Source organism: Mugil cephalus, chromosome 5 (assembly GCF_022458985.1).
Source record: "Mugil cephalus isolate CIBA_MC_2020 chromosome 5, CIBA_Mcephalus_1.1, whole genome shotgun sequence".
In the NCBI taxonomy this organism is placed as follows: domain Eukaryota; kingdom Metazoa; phylum Chordata; class Actinopteri; order Mugiliformes; family Mugilidae; genus Mugil; species Mugil cephalus.
In genome coordinates, this window is record NC_061774.1 from 16,879,471 (window position 1) to 16,897,174 (window position 17,704).

Consider the following 17,704-nt stretch of genomic DNA (forward strand, 5'->3'; position numbering starts at 1 on the left):
TCCCCTCTTTTTCTTGATCCAGTCGGTTACATAGCTACTCTTGTAACATTACCTTAAAGACCTATGGCTTACTTTGTCACGCAGCAGGAAGAAGAGAGTTTAGGGACTTGCCACTGTGCCACCTTACCTTCCTAACAAGCCTTTCGCAAACACACCCGCACATCCTCACATCAGGTACCTAGGCAAACACATTACCCCTTCCCTCCCGCACGAATTGACCTTTCATCGGCGCCTTTTTCTCGCCCCCTCCAGGACGTCCTGTTGATGGGGGAGGAGCTGGTGACGGAGCCTTACTACTGCCAGCTCGAGGCCGAGACGTGCCGGCTGTTCTCGGAGCAGCTGGGCACCTTCGCCCTGGTCGGGGAGTCGCTGCACATGGGCGCGGCCAAGCGCCTCAGGCTGGTGCTCTTCTCGGACGCGTACTGCTCCACGCTGGAGTACAACATCAGGGTGTACTGCATGGACGACACGCAGGACGTCTTCAAGGTAAAGCTGTGACAAATGCGCCGCCGCTTGTTATTCCGGCTGGCAGGCGCGCTTCTGAAGCCTGAGATTGCACCGGGCGGCCGCGTCAGCTGAGTGATAGGTGGACTATTATGTGTAATAGCATTGTCTGTCACATTGGAAAGTTAGTAGAAATCAGCGCAGACGTGTCGGGGGTAAGCCACAGTCACGGTAGATTGAGCAATATTGCAGGCCTGATTACATCGTGTGGAGTCCAGGGTTGTGCGAGTTGAAATAATGCATATATCCAGGTTAATCACGTTGTACAATCGCTGTGTGTTTTTCCGTGTGTGTGTGTGTGCGCATGCCAACAGAGATGTTTCATTCCTTTCATGCTGTCAGTGGTTCTGCTTGGCTGCCGTGGGCCAAGAAGTTTCCCATCACTTTGTTCAACAGCATATTTCGCTTCTCCTTTTTTTTTTCTTCTCCCCTCCACATGGACAGAGTATAATCAAGCACTAATGCTTTCCTCCCTCCCCCGAGGACTGCCTCTGAGTAGCCTGTTAAGATTTCATTTGCATGGTTAATTAGTAAATTAAAAGGAGAGCCTGTCCCAATCTTTTCCCAGCAACCCCCGTGCACCCCCCGCCTCTCCCCCCTCACAGCCCCCCACACCCTTCCCTTCTCTCCTCGAGCTGCTGTTCTTCTTCTTTTGACACCACCCCACAGCTACAAGTGCCCACTTCCCCGCTCGAGTCCACTCCTGGCAGCTATAACGGCTGACCCCCACCGCAGAGGTTCGCCACCGGCACAATCTATGGACGGCTGCGGGACATAAACAATGGGAGTCACCGGAGGCCCGGCACTGAAATTAGCACTCTCACATTCAGGGAGCTGAAAACAAGATGGAAATCTGTGCGGCGGCGGCGGCGGCGGTGGCTGGGAATTACAGAAACCTCTCCGCGCTTACATCTGTCTTTTTCGTGGCTCAGCTCTGCCCCTGCTGCTTTCTTTCTCTGCGCTCTGACAGCTATTGTATGAAAGCAAGGCGTGCTCGGGAAAATTGCCGGCTGACATTCAAGGGAGTTCTAATGTAAGGGGGGGGGGGGGGGGGGGGGGGGGGGGGGGAATAATGTAAAATGTGGCATAGAGGACGTAAAGATTTGATGCTTTCTTCAGCTGGATACCAAACCCCCCCTCTCTCCTTTTTCTTTCTTGCTACGTAAGTACTTCTAATGATAGGGCTCTGTTTGCTCGGATCATCAGTTGACCCAGAGCTGTTTTTGCTGCAGTGTGACTGTTGAAATGACCTTGTGCGTCCTGATGCAGGAAGGCTGCTGGTGCACCAGAACCGCCCCCCCCCTCTCCCCACCTCTTCTCCCTCTCTCTCTCTCTCTCTTTCTCTCTCTGTCTCACTCACGCAGCCTCTCCCTTTGGCTAGCTGTTGTTCTGCCATTCTCCCGCTCTCGTAGCCAGGAAAAGGACATCTGAGCTTGTTGACTCCTGCACTTGTGCTGCCATACTCCGCAGCTCCCTCAGCGCCCTTGAGTGCATTAACTCCCCGTCTCTCGCACAACCCGGTCCTGTGGTAAGCCGCGGCGTCTCCGGGGTTTTGTAGTTTTTAGCGAGTGATTTAAGAACGCGGCCCACACTGTTTAGTAATCTCGGCTCCACACTGCTCGTGGTGCTGTTAGGGAGGGAGCAGTTCATTTAGCAAGTACATTAACTACTTTGAGTGGAGATTAAACTTCCCTGGAGAGGTTCAGTCTAATCACTAATCACTATCTTTAAAATACACCATTTATGATAAGACTTTGACTATAGCCGCTATTAGAGTTAATTGTGGTGTGCGACGGTGGTGAAGTGGCAGTAGGCAGTACAGCGCGGCGGCACAGCTGTGTATTTTTTATGCATGTGTTGATGCACCGTACACCTCCCGCACATGTGAATTTTATGACTGTACTTTCAGTCTGCCAAGCACTGAACCTTGTTTTTTTGTTTTTTTTTAGAGGAAGTCAACTTTTCTGTTGATGGGAGATGAAACAAATGGCTGCGGCTGTTTAGTGGCGAGAAAAAAAAATAATAAAAACGGTTGCGAGACCAAATAGGATGCTGAGCTCTTCTCTCCATTCCCATCGCTGGCTTGTCAGTCTGCTCTGACAAGCCTCCGTCAGGGAGAGTGACACGCGCATGTACTCCACACTTATATATGCGGTACCACAGAATCTCTTATCTCCCAATTACAGCAGATTAGAACCAATGTTATTGTCTTTGATCCTAAGTGTGCGGGGGCTCTGGGGAAACAGTGACATTTTCGTCTGATGCTTTCCGTATGTTAGCAGGGCTCTGCCGGGACCAATTAAGTTAATATTTAATGTGTGTCCCACTCTTGATGGGCCCAGCCAAGGCTGGCACAGCAGCAGAGGAGACATAATCAGCGTTTGGTAGCGCCCTCACTGTGCTCCTGGTTGTTCTCAGCTAGACCTGTGGGAGAGCATCACTGATGTTCTGCCATCCCACAACTGATTGAAACACCTGCAGTGAACCAAGCCTCCCACACAGTAGAGAGACGCACCTAACGCCAACATCTAATTAACTGGAAGCGTGCCGACAAAGGTGCCTTTGATTGGAATATGGTGCAGCTACTTTGTTTTGTGCGCTCATCAGTGATAGAATCTGTCAGCTTTTGGTACGCAAGATAAAAGATTAAAGTGTTTTTTTTTTCTGTCGAGCATAATCCACATTTGAATAGTGTTAACAATAGCAAGGGTTTATTGATAACTAAATGTCCTTCCTTTACACCCACATGTCTGTATGTGTGTGTGTTTTTTTTATTTTTTTATTTTAGGCTGGTGTCGTTGTAGAGTTGGAAAAAAAAGATGTAGAATGATTTATAAACCACCCACATTCTGTCAGATTTATTTTTTACGGAGCTTGAAGCACAAGTCAGTTTCTCTGGATTGAGCGGGAGGCTTTGAGGGACCATAATAAATACTAAAACAACATAGGGATAAATATTTTATAGGAATTTGTTTCCCGTGCCTGGTTTTCGGCATCGCTCTGGTGAAGGATGGCAGCGTTGGTCTGGTGGATGCACCACTTTGGGCCACGCTGAATGATCTCCTCAACTAGTGGATGGATTTCCCTGATATTTTCTACAGAAACCCACGTCGCCCAGAGGATCAACTGTACTGATCCTCACATCTTTTCAGAGCTGTGTTTCACCACCAAATTCCCTCAAAACGAAAAGTTCTTCCGTGACATAATTTATATGCGTTTACATGCCCCGGGATGTCTGAGTGTCACGTTTTTAGACGCGTGCAAAGAGGTTCTGCCTGATGTGGAGCATATAATGTGCTATAGATGTAACGGAAGAAGCAGAATCCTTTTTTTCCCCCCTCAACTCATTCAGTAGAAGAAGATGAATGAGATGGGCTTTCAACTGTACGCATCAAGTCCAGTTTCATTTATCTTTTCAAACGCTCTTTTTTTTTGCCACTGCCATGTCTCTGTCCCTCCCGGAAACGCGGCCCATCACCACATGTTTACCCAGGTGATGCAAACATGCAGAAAGAAAGGTGTTTATTCCAACCGGAGAGAAATGCTCGTGTATCAAGCGTCGTAACGTGGTTTTCAGGTGCTCGTGTTTTCCTTCCGAGCGGGCCTGTCTGTTCTGATTGAGGCGGTTCCGTGAGTCTTCATTCTGATTGGGTTATTATTCACATTACTGACGGTCGACGAGTGCCCATGTGAACCCAGTAATTGCGAACACGTTAGCATGCTGATGTTGGCCTTTAGTTGAAAGGGCTGCCATGCCTTCTTTGAAGCCTCATGGGGTAGTTAGCATATGAATGTCTACTTTTATCTAGTCCTGTTTAATCATTACTGTAGTGAGTTAAAAGTGACATTTACTAGTGATAAAATAAATAAGACAGCGAGAGACATTAACTCCATTTGCATCCCCAGATTTTTACATGAGGCCCGAACATTTACTCCCTCCTCATTGTTCCTGTAATGAGGCCAGTTCGATGAGCTCTTTGTCTCTTTGATTGTAAAAATGTATGTTCCACCGTTAAATGGGCTTTTAACCGACATCCTGCTGCTTAAGCAGTGGCTCCTGGGTTCTTTTGTACGGTGTTTGACCTCGAGCCATGATTCTTATTTTGTGTTTAAAAGGCCTCATAAACTGTTTATGTGCTCCCACTATGACGTTTCCCTGCTAGCTCCCGAGCAGCCAGCCGCATTTGAGCATAAACTCTCTGCTTTCATGTGTCGGAGACGAGAAAGCAGCGTGTAATACAAACAGTTTTTCTGATCCCTCCATCAGCGAAGTTACTGGCAAGTAATTCTGGCAAAAAAACAAAAAAACAGAGTATACTGCAGCTCGGTAATTGCTGGCATTAAGTTAAACAAGACAGTCGGTTTTATCACTGAGCCCAGCTGAGAAATCGTTTCCATATTATATTTCTGTGTTCCTGTGTGCAGTTTTTTTCCCGTCCCGCGCCGTGATTTATCAGGCAGAATGTGCATCTTTTCCCTAGCAAACACGGTCGCCATTTATAACTGAGCCGACAAGTCCCTTCTATTTGTAGTTATTAATCAGAGTTGACTGTAGCGGGCACGGCCACTGGAGCTCAGACTGATAGACTCTCAGTCAGAGAGGAAAAGCCTGTCACATCCTGCTGACAAATACACAGATTTATGGAGCCCACATAGCCAGGCTACTCTCTATAAACAAATGCATTTTGCCTGAAAAGAGCATCTCTGGAAATGGATCGTCGCTATGAATGCACATTTTTAAACACGTGGACTCTGTGAGGGGAAGGGGGTCGGAGGAGGAGGGGGGTGGGTCGAGTTTATGAGGATATTTAAGCCTGTGGATCGCGCTATGTTTCAGATGACATGTAGCTTGACTAATTAACTGATCAAACGCTGCTCATAATCCCCGTCGGAGTTAGTGGAGCACAACAGAAGACCACAAGTAAAGGCTTGACCTTGCCGTGAAGGGAAGAAGTCTGCAGCTTTGTGCCAGTCCGCTCCTTAACACACATGCCTCTTTTAATGCTTTGATTTGTTTAGTTTCTCTCCTGCATCCGGTGACTGGCTCTGTTTGCGAGAGAAAGTTTGGTGCAGCCACTAACCTCTTTCTGTCAGCGCCAGCCAGAAGAGATTAGCTGTACGAGTGTCTCTTGTTTCCCGGTAGAGCCCGGGCCCCAGTCCATCACAGTCCCAGCTCTGGTCCGTGCCGAGAGGATGAGGGGGAGGGTGGGGAGGGGGTGTGTGGGGGTGGGGGGACGGGGTGGGACAGACGAGAGGGGCTGGAAGTCATAGAAAACTGTGGCCGTGATTGGAGTAATCCTGTTATCTCTCACGCTAAAGCTGGCCACTCTAGTGACCTGGAGACACAAATGTTAAGCCGCCTCTGTCTCTCTCCTCTCCTGCTCCTGCTCTTTTCACTCCTCCCCGCTCCATCTCGCTCTCTTTAGCCAGCCTCATTGAATGTCAGGGGGTGGTCTTGGCGCTGCCCGACTCCAAATTCGCAGTCTCCGCACACACACACCACGGGCTATCTCGAATTCCGTCAGAACAAAAGGGGTTTTTCTCCTGCGGTACTTGAACTTCTCGCCCGTCTCATGCATCTTAATGTCTCAATAGTTGCACTGTGCCTTAAGAGAAGCCGCTCGTCTTATCACCGCGGAATGGAAACTAAATTCGGCGCCCGGGCTGATGATTAATATGTGATTTGATAAACCAATTCAGAGCCTTGCATTGTTTTCCCCAGAAAGCGTAAATAATACGGTCAAATTTAGCTTCTCATCTATTAGCTCGCTCGCAGTGTCATTTGTTAACAGGATAATGGGGCGTAAAGAGGGCCATTATTCTCTCAGTCCAGAACATATGCTGAAATCCTGTACAGAGACACACTCTGGCACACACACACACACACGGCCGCGCCGACACACATAAACAATGCATGAGCGAGACGGTGTCATTTTTGAAAGTAAGGACACGTGAACCCGTTGAGTGCACCATCCTCCCGTGTCATGTGTTTTTCCTCGCTAAAGCTCGGTCGGGTTGGTAAGAGGTTCGTGTCCTAGACACTGTTTGATTGTGATCCTGACCTGTCAGCCTTGAACCCGACAAACTACTCGACGGGTGCGTTAGTATTCATTCTAGTTGCTAAATGTTGATAATAAGATAATTGGCATTCTGGGCTCTTTCTCTTGCTAGCAGGCCTATAGATCGGTTGCTGTAGGTCAAAGACCCGATCAGAGTCCACCAGACAATTTGCAATTCTAATTGCCCCCAACAAATAATTGTGCCTAAGAACCGTTTAAGTGAACCACTCTGGAAAGCCCGCACCTTTTGTATCTATGCGAGACGTGATAGCGGAGGGGTTTTCAGTGCAGAATGCGGTGCCCTCTGTTATTAACTCATTAGACCTCTGCGCTTTGATTCAGAGCCATTGTCTGACCTTCCCTCTCTGAGTAAGTGGGCTGGGCAGCATCACAAAGCTGCAGTGTGACGGTGCAGCAGATATAATCCAGCTAGCCACATACAGTCAGACCGCGGCGCAGTTTTAATGTTACGGGGAATTTATTTTTTTTGAAAAAAATAATAATGATAAACCAATGTAAACGCAGGAATGGAGTGGAATAATCATGGGGGGCATAATATCCGTGTTAACAAGAAGATAAGCACAAAGTAAACATGGAAATTAGCTATGCGCTGAGCAAATATGGAAATTCAATTCCCGGGCCGGAGCGGAAAGTGCTCGTTCAGTGAACGATGGAGCACATCAAATAACGCAGGTAGAGATTCCAAATGGATAATTAACAGCTTCCTTTCCATTATAATTGGAATCAGTCTGGCCCATTCCTGGGAAAGAGGGCAGAAAATTGAATCAGTGTTGTGCAGATAGAAATTACTGCCATTCTCCACCTTAATTAGACGTCTTTGCTGAAATCATACCATGGGCAACCATGCTGGCATGCAGCGCTCAACATATGGGTACTATCTATACACACATCTCCCTCTTGAAGCTGTTGTCTTTGAGATAAACTCTCCCAAAACTCCAAGACACATTCTGGCTCCCTGTTTTCCTTCTGCTGCCATCTTGTTTCCCTCCTCAAACAGATTAAAAGAACATATCTTATTTCTTAGGTCTCTTCACGCGATTAGTTTCACGGAGGGGAGGGGGGGGAGCTGTTTTCTTCATTGTAATTTGCTCATCTGATTGGAGTTTGAGCACGTGAGCGCTATCCAAAGCACTGGTTTTTCTCTCGGCTCAAAGCATCCAGCTCGAAGACGAATTGATAAATCAGAGGAAAATGTGCCGGATATTATCATCCCATTCCAGATGGTCATTTGGATGGCAACAAATGGTCCACTGAGCAAGTCCCACAGAGATTAAAATATTAAGCATGCATGTACAAATCTCTCCTGGCACGAAAACAAAAATGAAATTAAGGAGATTCGCCATGCGAGAACAATGAGCAGTTGACTAATGGCTCGTTCACTTACTTCATCTCAACCCAGGTAGATAGTAGGCTGGGGCGGCTACAGCATTTGCATGCTAATGCTGATGCTGAAAGCTGGGCGTACACACACACACACACACACAAAGAGAGGCAGGGGATCAACCTTGTGGTGACATTAAAGCTCTGTGGATATGAGTCGGTCCAGTCCTTTGCAGCTACATGCAGGGACACTATCTTCTTGTCCTAAGATGTACTGTACCCCTGCCTCATGCTCACGCTGTGTTTTTGTCGGTGTGTGTGTGTGTGGGTGAGCAAGTAAGCCTTTGTGTGTGAGTCCATCTGTTTTTTTTTTCCATATCCCCACCACTGTTCATGTCTTTGTGTATTTTTTAAAAAAAAATGTCTGCACATGTTTCAAACTGTAAAATATTCCGCAGGAGTGAAGCGAACCATACAAAGTGTAAACGGGAAACCTACACAGTTATGGATTGTTTTGAACATCTTCTCATGCCCCCCCCCCGTGCAAGTGTGATGGTAAATTTACTCCCCCTGAGCCATAACACCTCACCCTGCCTCTTTCTCTTTCATCAGGAGGTGATGCAAATGGAGCGGCAGCTCGGGGGTCGGCTGATTGACGAGCCTCACGTTCTGCTTTTTAAAGACAGCTACCACAACCTGCGCCTCTCCATCCACGACATGCCCCAGGCGCACTGGAGGAGCAAGCTGCTAGCCGGCTACCAGGTGTGTTGGGCTGCCCTGTGGGGCTGCAGGGGTGGGGAGTCGCTCCGGATTAGAGCCGGAGCGCAGCGATGTAATACAAGTGCCGGGCTGAATCTGTCAAATATGTGTAGCAGCGGTTATAGGGCTTTCAAATTAGTTTTGTGTGTTTGTGTGTGTGTGTGTGTGTGTGTGTGTGTGTGCTCGATTTCAAATCCACGTTGTCTCAGGTTGTTTAGACTTAGCCATCCAGAGAAATTAAATAAGAGTAGAATGTTGTACGTGCTGGTAGAAGTGCTGTTACTAAGAAATCAAAAGTTGTCGGGAGCAGCTTTTTATTGTTAATGAGAGTTTGTGGTCTTCTCTGCTCTCTGGAAAGTTGTTTTCATGTAAGCAGGTTCAGACTTTAATTAAGCGTGTTTTTTCCGACTTTAAAGGTTCACTCATAGGAGCGTTTTTCAGTCTGTTACTGCAGGACTCCTCTGTCCAATAACTGTCTTGTTCTTGGCACCGTGTGCGCAAATCATTTGTCGGAGTAGAGGGAGCCTTTTTGGTGTGCGTGCGAGTGCGCGGGGTGTATGGATGTGCATATTGGAGCTGGGCAGCAGCACTAACCCAGAGCTGGCGAGCTGATTGATTATGCTGCCGCTCTCTCGAAGGGAGCACAGATGAAATATAGAGCAGTATGTAAATATCTGGAGCTTCGCAACCTGAATTTTGGAACCTCTCCACCTCCGCTGCGCTGCCCACATCTGTGTGGCCAGCTGCACTGCAGCCCCGACGATGGGGACACAAGAGCTGTTCAAAGAAAACTAGAGAATGTTCTGGCTTTAACTATGTGAGCATTGAGCAGCAGGTCCCCAAAGAGAGTGTACAGGCTGTGCCAAGCACGCAAGCAGCAGCAGCAGCAGCAGCAACAATGCACCCAGAACAGAGGCTTATTCCTCTGGACTGTGCCTGTTCATTTGGAAGTGTTATTCCCCTCTCAGCAGTGCAGTCAAAAAGGCCTTTAGTCTCCCTGGGGCCCCGTGAAGACTTTTGTGCATTTCACCCGGCTCCCTCCGTCTCCGGTCTGCCTGGATAACAGTGCCCCCGTTTGGCGAACAGCGTGCGCTGCAGCCCCACTTCAATCTCACACCGAGGTTAGCTGTTGAACTCAGGGTACAGCGAGGAGTCAGGTGCCCACTTTTTTTTTTTTTTCTTCCCTTTCAGCGTTACCTCAGTGCTTCTCTTGGGCTATGCAAATAAGACATGAATATGCAGCAACGGAGAAAAAGATGTAGAAATTGTCAGTCTTGAATAAATTCTACCAAACACTCCCTGGTAGCTGTTTGCTAGACAGGAACCAGTGCTCTACAGGAGCAGTACTCAGAGCTATTAGGCATGCAGCATATATCTTTGTCACAGGATGTGCTTTAGATTCAAAGTAGTGGTGTGATGTTTCAGCGTGTACACCATCAGCGCCGTTTGTAGTGTTGCCTAGAAACATTGCATACATGCCGAAAGGAGCAGAATCAGCTGAACGAGCATGAATAAAGATGCTCCCGCCGTCAGCGTGGTAATAAATACAATCTACTCTGACGGCTTTTAACTACAAATTAAATGTCTGTTTGTCAGCAGCGGCAGTAAGGAAATCCACTCTAACTTACTTGAACACTGTCAATCTGCCGCCTCAGACATATTTAGCCGCCTGCACCAAACGGTGACAGCTCACGTCGGCGTAATTAATGATATTCTGGGTGCGTTTGAGGCAGGCGGTCCTGTAGCGGCTTGTTTCCCGACACGGAGCTCTGACCGCGCTGCTGCGTCTGTGTGCGCTCTGTGTTCGTCCTGCAGGAGATCCCGTTCTACCACATCTGGAACGGTTCCCAGCGGTACCTGCACTGCACGTTCACTCTGGAGCGGCTCAGCCTCGGCACCTGCGAGCTCACCTGCCAGCTGTGCGTGTGGCAGGTGGAGGGGGAGGGACAGAGTTTTAGCCTGGACTTTAACATTGCCAAGGTAGAGTTTGTCACAACACTCCCTTACAAACCCGCACTCACAGACACATTTTGATTGTTGCTATTGTGGGAGAAGAGGGAAAAAAGGTCTGTAGGCTGTGCTTTCTGCCCGTTCCTACCAGGACACTCGGGCGCTGGACTCTGAGTTTCTGCTAATGGACAGCAACGCCACGGCTCTGGCGGGGCCCAGCGCCTTTCAGATCCCGTACCTCATCAGGCAGAAGATCTGCAGCAGCCTGGACGCCCCCTGTCCCAACGGAGCCGACTGGAGAATGCTAGCACAAAGACTCAAACTTGAGAGGTAAATATCAGCTTCACCGTGGCGCTTTTATCTGATCGCTGATCTCGTGTCAGAACAAGCGGCTTAGACACAAAAGCTCAGAAGAAATTCAGCAGAGCCGCGTTTATCCGAACTCCCCGAGGCTGCACCGCGGCGCGCGTCTCAGCCCTTGAATACGGCTTGTTTAAAATAACGAACGTGCAATCACGCTGATTGTGAAGGGTCACTCTAAGGTAGAGGTTAACGTGTCGCTGGGACTAACTGGCAATTTGAACAAAATCAGTGTAAAGTGCATCACCAAAGTTGAGTGTTTTCTGAAGTTCAGGTAAACAAGGTAACGCCTTGGCAAGCTAATCCTCTTCTGACAGAGCTAACATTAAAGGATTAATGTGGACTTGATGGATACAGCTATCATTTCTGCAAGAAAACATGACCCCCTTCTACGTTTTTCCCTCAGAAACAGGTAAGCAGCTTAAAGTCTGCGGCGAAACTTCTACCTGCTACATTCTGCTTAACTGCTGTAATTGGAAAGGCAGCGAGCTAGCTGCCCATCAGCGGGGAGACAAAAAAAAAAGAAGAGGGAAAAAAAGATGGAATAGGTTTGGATCTGTGCCGACTTCAGACCTATTCATTCTCACGGTTACTGTACTTTATCACCAGAGTACCAGTAACAGAGTGGAGCCAGGCATTGATCCCCTATCCTCCAATTTAATTTCTACCTCGTAATGAAATCAAATAGGTGCACTTAATTTGTCCAATCAACGTTATTTACCTCGATTAATCACAACTCGAATTGATGCTCTACAGGTTTAATTAGCTATGTTTTGCTCTACATAATCAATTCTCATTTGGGTTTTAGGAAGGAACAAGTGCTCCGTTGTTTGATCTGTCCTTAACAACGTGTTTTCCTGAGACGGCAGCCGCTCCTTGGCATTCTGTCGTGCTGCATTTCTGTGTTTGTTTCTGTGTGTGTAAAGAGTTCAGACTTGGCGGAACGGGACCAATCAATAAAACTTAAAATGCCAAGAACCTTTTATTTGATCTTTTCTCTCCGAAGACCGTGCAGGCGTCTGTGTCTGAGCCATACAAGATAAGCTCGTGTTTCACACAGCGAGGTGAATAAGCGGCGCTGACACGTTGGACGCCGAGCTCTGTCTTCTTTATCTGAATAATGACACAGAGGTTCATTCCCAGACAGTTTTTGACCAACACTTCTCTTTGTTGTGCTCTCCCGACGCAGAGGCAGCGGCGTGCGCCATGAAATCCAATTGACTCAAAATATCAGAGTGACACCGTGTTCTCTGAGCTTGTGCGCTGCCAAAGCGGTCACATGTTTAAAACCGAATGCTTCACTAAGCAAACAGGAGATAGGAGGAAGCAACGCATTCTGTCTGACCTTTCTCAAGGTGGAAAGGACTTTTTAAGCTTCGCGTCTCGTCCCACAACAACACTCGCATTGTACAATCTGTCTCTGTGCCAGGGGTTTACTCTGTCATGTGCTTTTCCTCTTTCGCGGTTGCTCTACATAACAGTTAAAGCCCAGGACAGTTGGAGAACAGAAAAAGGCCATTAAATCAAACAAGCATCTTCAGGTACCACGGGGATCGGGTCCCACTCAACATCAAATATACAGCTGGCCGGGGCCACCGCTTTGTTGTCATTGATTGGATTTGATCGTAAAGGTCCCGCTCCTAAAACGGGGAAAGGTCACTTCCGACTTAGCGGCGAAAGTCCATATAGGATTTACTGTATGGGATTTAGGGCCAATTTCGAACATCAAATAAAGACCACCGGGGGTTACGGTGTTAAGCTCCAAATCAAAATTTCCAAAGATTCTGCACTTGATGGCAGCTTCAAGAGCGAGGTTGTTCTTTTACCTTTTATCGTTTTTTCACTCAGCGCTCCAACGCGCCATATCGGGATGTGGCAATATACCACACGATAATAAAACCTGACATTGACGGAGTTACAAGAAGCACAATAAAGTAAGAGGCCGAAAAGGGGGGTTTTTCAAAGACTCTGTCGGTGGAGAGAAAATGAGATGCTATCCTTTCTGATATGTAGCTTGATTCAATTGAAAAAGAAAAAAAAAATCTTTCCCTCTAACTTTATTTATTTCTCCCCCCCCTTCTCCCTCCTTCTCTCGTCCATTTCTGCAGACACATGAGTTTTTTTGCATCCAAAGCGAGCCCGACCTCTGTGATCCTGGACCTGTGGGAGGCGCAGCATTTCCACAGCGGCAACATCAACCAGCTGGCCGCGGTCATGGCTGACATTGGAAAACAGGAAGCCATGATATTTCTGGTCTCTGATGGCGAGTGCTAACCCAGAAAAAACAAAGTCGGGAGGAGAGAGAAAGAGAGAGAGAGAGAGAAAGAGAGAGGGAGAGGGAGAGAGACTGGTGCAGGGGAAAAGTACAGAACAAAACGCATACACACTCAAAGCGACAATAAACTGCAGCAGGAATCGAAGAGCAGAGCTGTCCCAACGCCCCTCTTCTTTACTTTAGAAGACACTGAAGGGTTTATGTAGGACTGAGTCCATGTTGTGCAAGACTCCAAATGAGGAAAAATAAAGAAAATACTCTTTATTTTCCATCAAAGAATGAATTCAAATGAGTCCACACCCTTAGTTCTACTATTATGATAGCATTGAATCACCTTCACGCCTTTTTTTTTTTGTTAGTTTTTACTGAATATGCCACTTATGGTTAATATAAATAAGGAGCGATATGCAAATGTGACGCTATTACTAAGGCGAATATTTCAAATTCAGCTTTTATTTTGAAATCCGGATTCAAAAATGAAATAAGAGGAATAGTACAAAAGCTGCCAGATGTATCGGGTTTAAGAGTGCGGGCGACATATGCAATTGGAAGTTTGGTCACATGACGCCATCTCAAGCACGACGACCCATCATGTCACTATCTGTTCGACGCGCGGACGGCTCGTAGCACAAACTGGACCTGCAGGTTTCAGAACAGATTGTATGTCAGAGCTCACAAAAAAAGACAAAAAAAAAGTAACCTCTGTCTCATCTGGTTTGTGTGTTGTTGTTTTTTTTGTTAGTGAAGCCGGTATCGCTACTGTGAATGTAACATCTTAATTCAGTGAGACGCGTCTTAGCTTCTAAAATCTATATGTGTGAGGTTTGGGCTCTGTTTTTAAGCGAGGATCGAGTAATCTCTTCACTATAGTCATATTTCAGAAGACATTTCTAAGCCTGCGATTTTCATCCATCGGGGGGTTTATTCCACATCTTGCATTACCCCGAGCGTTCATTGTGGTGCTTTTCTTTTTTTTCTTTTTTAACAACAGCTAATGAAGGAGCCATAGGGTCGAAAGGCATTCCAGCTGCATATATATTTATATATATACCGTATGTGAACACTGAATGTCGTCAGAACTCATTTCTAAACTGACATTTTCCACTTAATTGCGTTCATTCTCTGCAAAAGAAAAAAAAACATGGCCTAAGGGTTATTATGCCACATGAATAATGCAGCGGACGAAAAAAAAAATAAAAAAATACAAATCTGACGACAAATTCTTCAAAATCGTCACCAGATTACTCATGTTGAAAGGGTAATTGTGCGGCTTGTTTATATTATTCATAAAGCAATGTTGGTGGGAATTCTCTATTTGCTGTGTGGCAAACTGTATTTCCACATCAGAGAGGAGCCCGTCTCTCAGATAACGTTAAGAGTGGCTTATTCATTAATGTCACCCCGCCTGCTCACAAAAGATGCTTTGAAAGGGTTTGCGGTTTGCTATTTCGAGCCAGGATGGCAAAAAAAAAAACAAACAAACAAAAAAAAAAAATAGTAGATTCAGGCAACGACCCATGAAGTCTCTCGTCATGCTTCGCCGTGTTGCGTTAATTTTACGCGGCCATTCTTTTAGTGACTGATCCGTCGAATCGAGCAGCGTAAATACACAGAGTTTCCTTAAGCCCACTGGTTCAGTAGTTCACGTGGTTAAAAAAAAGGTGTGAGCAATCCCAAACTAGCCATAGTTCTCTCTGTGTCTGCCTCAGGGTTGCATGTGAAGCTGTCTGTTCTAAAAGTTTTAAAGGAAGCCCCCCTCCATCCGAACCCGTCTCATCCACACAGCCAGGGCCGCCCTTCCTACGAGCTTTAGTGGTTTTAACCTTTAAGATTAAACGGAGCCTCTTTTATGATTGTCTGATGTTTGGAATGTACATTTCTGTTTCCTTGTCGAGGGGGACGAGTGTGTCTTTCTTTTTGTTATTTTTTTTTAATATATCTACACATACACACATATATATATCTATATATATGGCATCTCCGCACCTGTTAGAACTTAAACACGCCTCCCTTCAATGAACACTGTTTTCTATAGAGATGCCATGCAACTTTTACTTTTTTATTCGCTTTAACTTAACAGACACCGACCACCCCGCACCCCTGCATCGGTCCCCTTTCAGATAAAAACAAAAAAAAACAACAGTGACTCCACCTTAAATGAATCTTTTCATGTTGAAACAGATCATCGTCACGTGTAATATGTAAATACTTTTTCTATACCAGCCGTGTGCTGTCACTTTGCATACTGTATATCAGCAGAATTGGTAACCAAAGTTTTCTGAGTATCATTTGAGGCCACTGTATCCTCATATTGTATCCACTCGACTATTGTTTTGGGCACAGTTTTTACCTGCAGCTAGTGTAGAACAAGTCAGATTTGATGTCTCTTCTCAACCCACGGACTCGATATTAGGTCCAAATCTTTACTTTGTCCCATCCCCTTGCTTTTTGTCCTTGAGGCGAGTTTCTTTCTTCAGTGATACGTGTCCGTTTATTTTACCACTTTGTAAACAAATGTAAATTATATTTTAATATGAAGCCAAAAAAAAAAAGAAAAAAACAGAAGAAGAAGAAAAAAAAAAGACACTTAACTGGCGCAGCATTTGTCAAGTCTAAACCGTGACGTGTTTGCCTATATACTGTTCTTTGGCGATCTAGCAGTGAAGACTTATTTGCAGTGTTAAGGGTTTAGAGACTGTTTTTTGCAGGAAGTTTCTCTACACGTTTCGTTCGTCCTTTCTCTGCATACGTCCGCCTGGTGATTTCTATTAACCGTAAGCATTTAAATACGACGGCGGAAGGCGGTCGCCACGCTGGGCCCATGCAGAGGCTTGCCAGAAAGGAGGACACCAGTTCTCTGACGAGCCGGCGTTGACACGGCGCGTTTTAGATGAGCCATCGCAGTTGTACAGTCAGACTGTGTGTGTGAAGTTTTCTCACCTCTGTCATTGTCTTGGATGTGTCGCCTAAGCACATTTCAGTAATGTAATTCACCAGCCGCCAGGATGTCCAGCATCTATCTAACTCGTCTAACAAATCTGCAATTACTGTGCGTGTGTGATGATTATTTAATTTTTTTTTTTCCTTTATGGTAAAGTCTGGGCCTGATATATTTCTCTGTAAGACGTGTGTCACGCTTTGTTCGAGATTTTAATACTGTAAGTTCACCCCGGTGTCACGGGTGGGGGAAAGAAAATTTTACATCTCAGCACTGTACTTTTTGTGTCACTCATTACTATTCAGTGTCGAGGTGTTTGCGTATGTGAGTGTGTGCGTGTGTGTGTGTGTGTGTGACTGAGGGCCAGGTGTGCGCTCACCTCCCTGTCACTCTGACAGAGCTGTTTTCTTTCTGGGCTAATAGACTTCTGTACTTGTGAATGTTTTTTTTGTTTTTTTTCTATTTAGTTCCTTTGTTCAATGTTCCTTGCCTTTCTGCAAGTCAAAAATGCTGTATTTATTACATGCCACAGCGCTTATGCAATTGTATAATCCTTCTATCATTTTCTTTTTCCTTTACTCCATTTTTTTTAACCCTTTGTGTTCCTTATCGTTAATGTAAATTGTTGTCAAAACTTTTGTGGCAATGGAAAACCTTCTGCTGAGGGAGACTTTCAGTACTTTTTGGACAATGATATGGATTTGTGGGTAGAATTTTGGAAATTCGTTTCTAAGTGCTTTCAAGTATTTACTTGGCCTTATGTATATATATCTATCTATGACATTTCAGAAAGTTATGTATAGTAATTCAATCCGAAATTGTTGTAAATAAATTATATATTGTTAAATCAAGGGCTGGATCTTTTAATTGGTGATGCGATTTTGTTGGTCAATTCACTACAAGAACCACATATATACACACATGTACATAATATCTGACATGTTTATGTGATTTGAAATAGAAGCCCGCGAGTGTTTTCCAGCATTTTATCTGATGACCCTTTAAAACTGCGCTGTTCAGCCAGAAAATCTGTTATAAAATATTAAAGACTAAAAGTACATTTTCTTTTACCAACTTTTGATGGAGCTTCTCATCCGTCCATATCCAGCATCACTCTTAGACTTGGAGTGCTCTCGGGTTTTTTCTCTCTTTCATCAGTTCACAAGAGGTCGTAAATCTGGTCACCAAAGAAGTTCTGAAAAAGCTTGTAAGAGATTTTGAGTTCAGGGGGGAAAAAAGGTTTTTGTATAATCTTAAGGGGCTTCAGATCAAGCTGTGCAGTCTTTCACAATTAACTGGGAAAAAATATCATACTCTAACCCCTTAGACCACAGGTGTCAAACATGCGGCCCGTGGACCAAAAGCGGCCCACTAGAGGGTCTAATTTGGCCCATAACATGAATTTGCAAAGTGACAAAATTACATAGAAGACCAGGCATTTTTTTTCTACCCTTAATTTTAGTCAGAAGTGGACAGAGCAGACAGCAATTGACCCAAATTGCACTTATTTTTCTTCAG

The 17,704-nt window shown here is 45.7% G+C and overlaps 1 protein-coding gene across 7 annotated transcripts in view; it reads left to right on the forward strand.

Moving 5' to 3' along the window:
* Positions 1 to 17,037, forward strand: part of unc5a (unc-5 netrin receptor A) — a 134,479-nt gene extending 117,442 nt beyond the window's left edge. For 4 of the 7 annotated variants that reach the window (XM_047585066.1, XM_047585068.1, XM_047585070.1 and 1 more), the window contains 5 exons: positions 253 to 486; positions 8,517 to 8,666; positions 10,479 to 10,643; positions 10,765 to 10,943; positions 13,082 to 17,037. In XM_047585066.1, coding sequence (XP_047441022.1) covers positions 253 to 486; positions 8,517 to 8,666; positions 10,479 to 10,643; positions 10,765 to 10,943; positions 13,082 to 13,247 — 894 coding nt within the window. In that variant the 3' untranslated portion in view covers positions 13,248 to 17,037. Of the gene's footprint in view, positions 1 to 252; positions 487 to 8,516; positions 8,667 to 10,478; positions 10,644 to 10,737; positions 10,944 to 13,081 lie in introns of all 7 variants that reach the window. The other 3 variants (XM_047585064.1, XM_047585067.1, XM_047585069.1) reach the window with 1 other exon arrangement.
* The last annotated feature ends 667 nt before the right edge of the window (positions 17,038 to 17,704 follow it).